Source organism: Bombus pascuorum, chromosome 3 (genome assembly GCF_905332965.1).
Source record: "Bombus pascuorum chromosome 3, iyBomPasc1.1, whole genome shotgun sequence".
Classification (NCBI taxonomy): Eukaryota; Metazoa; Arthropoda; class Insecta; order Hymenoptera; family Apidae; genus Bombus; species Bombus pascuorum.
The window spans coordinates 19,568,865-19,576,434 of NC_083490.1; the positions used below are offsets into that span (position 1 = coordinate 19,568,865).

General features: G+C 32.3%; 1 protein-coding gene across 3 annotated transcripts; it reads left to right on the forward strand.

Annotated features, from left to right (window-relative positions):
• Nucleotides 1–240: 240 nt before the first annotated feature.
• LOC132905734 (bestrophin-4-like) lies at nucleotides 241–7,054 on the forward strand. 3 transcript variants are annotated; one of them, XM_060957331.1, is made up of 12 exons: nucleotides 241–620; nucleotides 703–965; nucleotides 3,092–3,236; nucleotides 3,377–3,656; nucleotides 3,879–4,013; nucleotides 4,081–4,247; nucleotides 4,711–4,868; nucleotides 5,008–5,238; nucleotides 5,306–5,386; nucleotides 5,495–5,646; nucleotides 5,737–5,871; nucleotides 6,157–7,054. In XM_060957331.1, exons 4-12 carry the CDS (start codon nucleotides 3,478–3,480, stop codon nucleotides 6,962–6,964), a joined length of 2,046 nt encoding a protein of 681 aa, XP_060813314.1. In that variant the 5' UTR covers nucleotides 241–620; nucleotides 703–965; nucleotides 3,092–3,236; nucleotides 3,377–3,477; the 3' UTR covers nucleotides 6,965–7,054. The 3 variants fall into 3 exon arrangements, with proteins under 3 accessions (XP_060813314.1, XP_060813317.1, XP_060813316.1); XM_060957334.1 differs by having other exon boundaries at nucleotides 241–552; nucleotides 748–965; XM_060957333.1 differs by having other exon boundaries at nucleotides 241–965.
• The last annotated feature ends 516 nt before the right edge of the window (nucleotides 7,055–7,570 follow it).

The following is a 7,570-nucleotide window of genomic DNA, read 5'->3' on the forward strand; positions in this document are numbered from 1 at the left end:
AATTGTCAATATTTGACGAAACATTTTTATGCAACTTAATCAAAGTATTTCAATGGTCTTTCGAAACACCAAACATTATATCGAATTATAATAAACTTTGTCAATGATAGTTAGGAATTTGCAATACTCAGAGCTTGACATTCGACCCTTTTAGATTTGGGTACCTGCCATCGGATCAGAATTGACCAGCTTCAATGTTAACATTCGCAATGACGATGCGGATTTTCTTAGCGAATCAGTTTAGCGCTAACTGCTAGCCTTGGATGCATGCCTGATCTAACAGTCGGACAAGTATTGTTTATATTAGAGGTGTCTTTTTGATTCAAAGTCTTTTTTCTTCTAAATAATAACATGATAGACTAAATCGTATTCTATAATATAAATATTAAATTGTATGTTATATATGTTGGTGTAAAATTATTTATTAAGTCATTAATTAAGCAAATAAATACTTTAAATGCTTATTAAATACTCGTGTGCAGTTGGTAAATCGATATAACACATGTACGGTGAACTCGTTCATTGAGTGTATTCGTTCAATACGATTAAAAAGTGAGTTTACATTTCTCATACGATAGATGCATGGATACAATTCAAAACTTGACTCCAGAAAGATTAAAGTATGAAAAATAGATCTGTTATATTTTTTGTATCCGAGTGTTACAAACAACAATTGGTTTAATACATTTTATGCAATAACAGAACAAGTATACAACATTGACATCGATAAACGATTACTTGTTAAAGGGAGAGATTGAAAATTGATTTTCATGAGTTGGAGAAATTAATGGCCACAAATCAGCGATGATAAATTGAATCGAAGTTTCTGTAGTAATTACCTTAATTAAAACGTGGAATTTCTTTCGTTCGACGTGTTCACAAGTAACGTGTAACAAATTTCGATTTATCAATTGGCAAAACGCTTTCGACTGAACGCTTTTTTACGTACATTGGACCCGTTCGAGGTAAGAGATATTTAATGTTAATGCACTTTATGTGTAAAGTGGCAGACAATGGTAAAAGTTTAATGGTAATTTTTAATATTTTAACATTGCACTTTAAACACATTAGCAGGTATTATAATATATTATATCTTTAATTATCGCAGTTATATAAAATTATTTGTCTATCATAAAAATGTTCTTACAACGAATAACGCTATTCCATATTTTTATAACGGTATAAAAGATAAATTTGTATATTAATACTTATTTAGAGGCTTAAATAATAAAGTTAGTTCCAAGAGTTATGTCGATTAACATATTCACAATTTTCCATAAATTTTCTTCAACTACTTTCTGGTACTTGTTTCATCCGACACTGCGATCTCTAGTATATTTTCGTCATATGCTTATTTTCGAGTTCTATCTTCGTAAAGTTCATTGATTAGATTTCTTCACAGTATCTTGAATTTTTATTAAATTTACAGAGAATAAAATACACTTCGAATTAGTTTTATTATTTAGATTTGGATTAGTTTTAATCTATTTCGATTAAAGATTAGTTTCAATCTATTTCTATTATTTAATCTATTACGTTAAAATTTGAACGGAAACGTATGGTAGTTCGACCAATGTCGCATGCTTCTTTCGAACATAGATATTTTTAGACCGCTCCTTCGAGGTGCAACGAGCGACCGTCGGACAGTCTGTTAGACACAATGCTGACGCTTCGCGCACATGTCAAACAGCACAAAACTTGCAGACGAAATGAAACGTTTTCGTTATCATATCGATGACTGACTCACCACTAAAATAATTCGGTTAAACAAACGGTGTTCATAAATCACACGCGCGAATCGTTGCTCCGATTGTTTTCCCTTTTCTTCTTTTTATTAAATAATCACTAGAAGACTACATCATTTTTTTAATGTAACAGTTAATTTAATTAACAGATAATTATGTAAAAATTAATTTTTACATATTTAGTATGGTCATAATGTAGATCTATTCTAAGTATAAACTAAGATTTATATATGTTGTTTGTAAATGTTTTTCAAGGGAAACGGGGAAAGCGTTTAAAGCGGGGAATGGAAATCTGGAGGATTTTATTTCAGCACATGACATAAAACAAATTCGAATAACTAAGATAACAAAAATAAAATTTTGAGTATAAAATATCCACAATGCATTCATTCTGATATTTAGTAAATGAAACGAATCTCTGTCTAGGTCCTGCGTCTTTAGTTGTGTTTAAAAAAATATGAACTTAAATCAACATCTAATTGTAGAATAAAATAAAATATCAAAATAGACTGCAAAACTGAAATAAAATAGCTGAATGATTCTACTGTCGCTTAATATTCGAGTAATTTTCTTATTGAATGAAACGTCTAATAAAATAAAGACGTCATGTTTATTTAAATTATTTAAAGAAAATCCATTGCTCTCGCTTTCTTACTACTACTCTCATTCATCAATTTTATCCATTTATAGAATCTACGCCCGAGATAGTATGTAAACTTGGTGGTATCTTACAAAATTAATCCGAAAACAACTTCCGTTAGCAATTTGTCAGTACCACAGTAATATTTAATCTAAGAGTACAATTGCGGCATACTGAGAAGGCTTGTATAAATTGTATATTTACTCAGATGGCGGTTATACCGATAACCAAAGTTATATTTAACAGCATCGCTGCATACTGGCGCAAATGCCAAAACTACTCAGCATTATTTACAGTGCATAAAACAAACAGTTTAGACACCTCTCAACGTTTGTACAGTTTCTTCCTCTCTCTTCTATTAACGTCCTTATGCGATATCCAGTTTGCATTGAAATCAAATAGCATTATTAATGTTGTAGATTTAGCAAAGTAAATTAAATATTTTTAACTCTTATTTAAACAGAGTATTTAATAAAATGCTCTGTTTAGTGAAACTTCCATTAGAGTTAATAATCGAATATTAATTTCTTAAATCGAAAAGAATTATTAAACTTGCCAATTTAGTTAAGCAAATATTTAAAGCTTTTAATTCGTATTTTTACAAATGATGATAATGAAATGATGATAATGATGATAATGAAATATTCTGTTAAGCGGAATTTATTCTATTTATACATTAATCTACATGTTTCGTATCTATTCGCAGTGATCCAGAATGGATTTCATATCAATAATTCTTCCACCAAAAGAAGATTGTAGAAAGATTATCAATTGAGAAATTATTATAAAAGTATTATTATAAACTAGAAGAATGTTTTACTCCATTATACGTTTGTTCCATAACGCCTGAGGTATTTACCTGTCTAAGAATAATAATGCAACAAATTTCACCGAATTCTATTCGTATTTATTAACTACGTTAAATATGATTGTTTAACGTATGGCTAATTATCGTATGGTTACGATAATTGTTGGTAATTTTTATTGATAGATTGATGGATAGATGGAAGTAACAATGAAAAGAAAGAAATTACTATTGCTACGACAAGCTTACTTTCGTTACGAAACTGGTAAATAGTAAATAAAAAAAGGATGACAGTCTCGTACCAGTATCAAGTGGCAAACTCTACCAGAGGTGGATTCACCAGGCTTCTTTTTATGTGGAGAGGATCACTGTATAAGCTCATCTATAGAGAATTACTCTTATTCCTGATACTCTTTGCAGCAATCTCCACTGTTTACCGTCATATACTCAGTATCAAACTGAAAAGGTTCGCAATTCAATTCTTAATATGATTTCCATTAAATAGCGATCGGATGTAACGCTCTATAACTTTTATTTATATATAATTAATATTTGTAACAGTTACATTTTTATATTTAAGGGAGAAATTACACGTGTATATATGTATAACAATAGGATACACACACATATATAATAAATAAATAATTGATGTAACAATTAATTATTAAATATATTGTTTCATTTCTAGAGAATTCGAAAAGATTGTCATTTATTGCGATAATTTTATTAATCTAATTCCATTAAGTTTCGTTCTTGGATTCTACGTGTCTTACGTTGCTCAAAGATGGTGGCAACAATATCAAGCGATACCTTGGCCTGATAAGTAAGTCTGGAGAATAAATATTCAATGGAACAATAAAACGTTTAATATCGATAATTGTTATTAATAGGGTAATGCATTTAATTGCTTTGTACGTTAATGGAAACGATGAATACGCTCGTACGCTTCGAAGGGCTCTGATGCGCTACTTGAATCTTTCCCTAATACTTGTTTTACGTTCGATCAGTTCGGCAGTGAAAAAACGATTCCCAACGCTCGATCACGTCGTTGATTCTGGTAAAGTTTTCTTTTAACGTGAACGTACTAATTTTAACCCGTATTATGCATTCCCACGAAAGCGTATTGTATACGTTACTCACTCCGAAGAAAGACTAACAAGGCACAAACCATGATGAAATGGAATTACGAAAACTGATAACAGAAAATCTTTACGAACGGGAGTAAAAATCCTAATCATTGAATTTGGATTATAAACTTATTCTAATAAAGGTGAATCCGTTTTTCGGCTGATTACTTGTACATATACATATGTGTGCATTTCTTTGCAATTATTTAAAAATTATTTCCATAATAGAAAGTTATAATATTACACGATGTTTGGAAATAATATATTTCTTGTTAATACGTAGGAGTCCAGTAAATTACAGCAGTTCTTTCAAATAAAATCGGCTTTTAGTATCAATGGTGATATTAATATAATGGATATTACACGAATAATACAATAAACATCCGATTGCAGGTTTTATGACAGCGTTTGAATTGGATTTATTTTTGGCAGTACCAAGCTTAGAATTCAACACTTATTGGATCCCTTGCACGTGGTTTATCAACCTCTTAAAAGAAGCGCGTCATAATCACAGAATTCCCGATCCTCAGGGATTAAAATTAATTATGGAGGTATGATATCATGTCGCGACATCAAGTTGCGATTGCAAAAGGAATTTACAATTTACTTGATACAACTCGTATCAACGAATCAAATATTTCGAAAAATCTAATTTGTTACCATGCTATTAAAAGATAATAATCGCTACAGGAATTCAGCGAATTTCGTACAAAATGTGGCCTTTTATGGAGCTACGATTGGATATCAATTCCATTAGTTTACACGCAAGTAGTGACATTAGCGACATACAGTTTCTTTGCCGTGGCTTTAATAGCTCGTCAGTATATCGATGGTAAAGAGAAACAATTCCAGCTGCAGATCGACATTTACATACCTGTTTTTACTTTGCTACAATTTTTCTTTTTCATGGGCTTGTTAAAGGTACTTACAACCTTTTCTATAACGAGAAAGATAATAAATTGTCAAAACAATAATTATACTTCGATAGGTAGCGGAACAATTAATTAATCCTTTTGGCGATGACGACGAAGATTTCGAATTGAATTGGATAATTGATAGGCATACAAAAGTAATTAAACTTCTTTATATATCGATGTCTAAGAGTTATTTTACAAATATCTTCTGAAATATTTTCGAATCGTACAGTTTTAGTTTTCCCATTTATTTTATATATCAGGTATCATACCTTGGAGTAGATACCCTTATGAATCGTTGTCCTCCATTGGTCAAAGATATTTACTATGACGCTGAAAATCTAATTTTACCATACACTGAAGCAGCGGCTGCTTACAAAAAGAAAACTTATCGCGGTAGTGTGGCACACATGACGTTAGTATCCTTAAAAACTTTTAATTAATATATACAAATTATTACGAGAGGAGGTAGTTTCAAAATCGATGTTCATCTTTTGACGTTTAGAGTTCCCGAGGAAAAGCAAACTATGTTTCTACCAGATGTTATAGAAGAGGACGAAGAGGATGTAAAACCGTCACATCACACATCAACGATGAGTTTAGCTACTCATCCTAACGACAGCCCAACGTGTGAAAGGCGGTAAGATTATAATGTATAATGTATACGCGTAATTTCTTTACTTATTCTCCATATTCTTTTTAAGTATTATTCAAGCAACTGTTTTTATTAAATAATATAAGAATTCTTAATTAAAACTAACGTTCAATGAAATTATATGCATACCAAGTTCAATGCGTATAACAAAGGAATTTTAAAACCCAAATTTCAGGAACAAATAATTAATACAGCAATTTGTGTTGCGTAATCGTGTGAAAATGTAGTTAATGAAATGAAGTTTTGTTAAGTTAAACTCGTTTGTTTCAGCCAGATCAGCCCGCGCCCTGAAACACCTACGAAAATTGATCAAACTTGTCCTGAGACAATTTTACAGTTTGATATTCAGGAACCATCGGTTCACACCGACCAAATAGAACAAAGAGCGAAAAATATAACAGACACTATAAAGAAATTTTCATCTTTAGGAAAGTATTCGTTGCCACGAATTGATTCAAACCGAAAGCCATTTTTCACAATAACAAAAAGCCCTAAGTTGGTTATACAACCTTGGCCGAGTACGTCCAATTTATCAATACCTTCGAGACAAATCATAGACACACCTTGCGTCTACACGGATAATCTAAATCCATGGAGAGACTATAGTCCAAAAGTTGCACTACCATACTCGTTTGATGTTGGTGGTTCGGAACATTCCCCGGAAGAGGAAGGGCAATACGACTTCGAAAGTGTACATCCATCAGACGATACTGCTATAAACCCAAGTGACAGTCCTTGTTCAGATACATGCCAATTACAGTGCCAACATTACGGTACTTCTTATTTAACGCTGCCAGAAACACCTTTGTCAATCCCGTCGAAAGCAACGACACCGAAAAACAGAAGCCCCAAGTTTCTTGTAAGAAGACATAAATCAATGGGGACAGGTAGAAAGAAAGGTATTCAATGGAAACAGGTCGTGAAAACTACTAAGAAAAATACACCAGATGATATGCCGAAAACCGAACGAAGCTTATCTCGTTCGAGGGGCTCGCCAAATTTTAAATTAAAAGAAACATCACCAAATACAAATAAAGACGATATATCTGATACAGATGCTTCGGGCGAAGAAGGATGAGTCTAAAGATTATAATTACACAACTATGTGATAACTATTAAGGAATATAAAATAACGCATTGTATAAAAGTATTTATCAGTATAAAATGGCGTATTGTTTCTTCATTTGGTGGCGCATACACCGCACATCAGTCTATTTACCCTATATCAACACTAATCCTAGTCAGTTACGATGTAATTGCAGTTTTACATATTGTGGCTGAAATATTCAAATCAACGTATCTCCGGTGCTATTGAAGATATGTAGATACTTGAATGCGCGTTATATTCCTCAGCTGATGCCGCATACACCGACATTAGTCGGCTTACCCTATTCCTACATTCGTCCTCGTCAAATCCTATGTTATTCCAGTTTTGCATATTGAAGCTGAAATATTCAAATCAACGAATCGCAGCTGCAATTTGACATATGTAAACACTTCGATGCGCGTGTCACGTACCAACTTTCCTTTTGCCATGTGGTACGCCAGATGTGACGGTCCTTGTAAAATTCCACGTAGTCCGGACGCCAAGACCTATCCATTGTTCTAGTAACTCGCAGCAGGCCTAAGAAGACGACATAAACCGAATCTGTTCAGTTTCAGTTTTCTTCACTTAAACATTTTC

Excerpts from the sequence above, each read along its gene's own strand:
- LOC132905734 (XM_060957333.1), top strand. The coding sequence starts at position 3,478 with ATGACAGTCTCGTACCAGTATCAAGTGGCAAACTCTACCAGAGGTGGA. Across the intron at positions 4,014-4,080 it reads GCGATACCTTGGCCTGATAA|GGTAATGCATTTAATTGCTT; the intron begins GTAAGTCTGGAG and ends TGTTATTAATAG. Across the intron at positions 5,239-5,305 it reads TTTTCATGGGCTTGTTAAAG|GTAGCGGAACAATTAATTAA; the intron begins GTACTTACAACC and ends ATACTTCGATAG.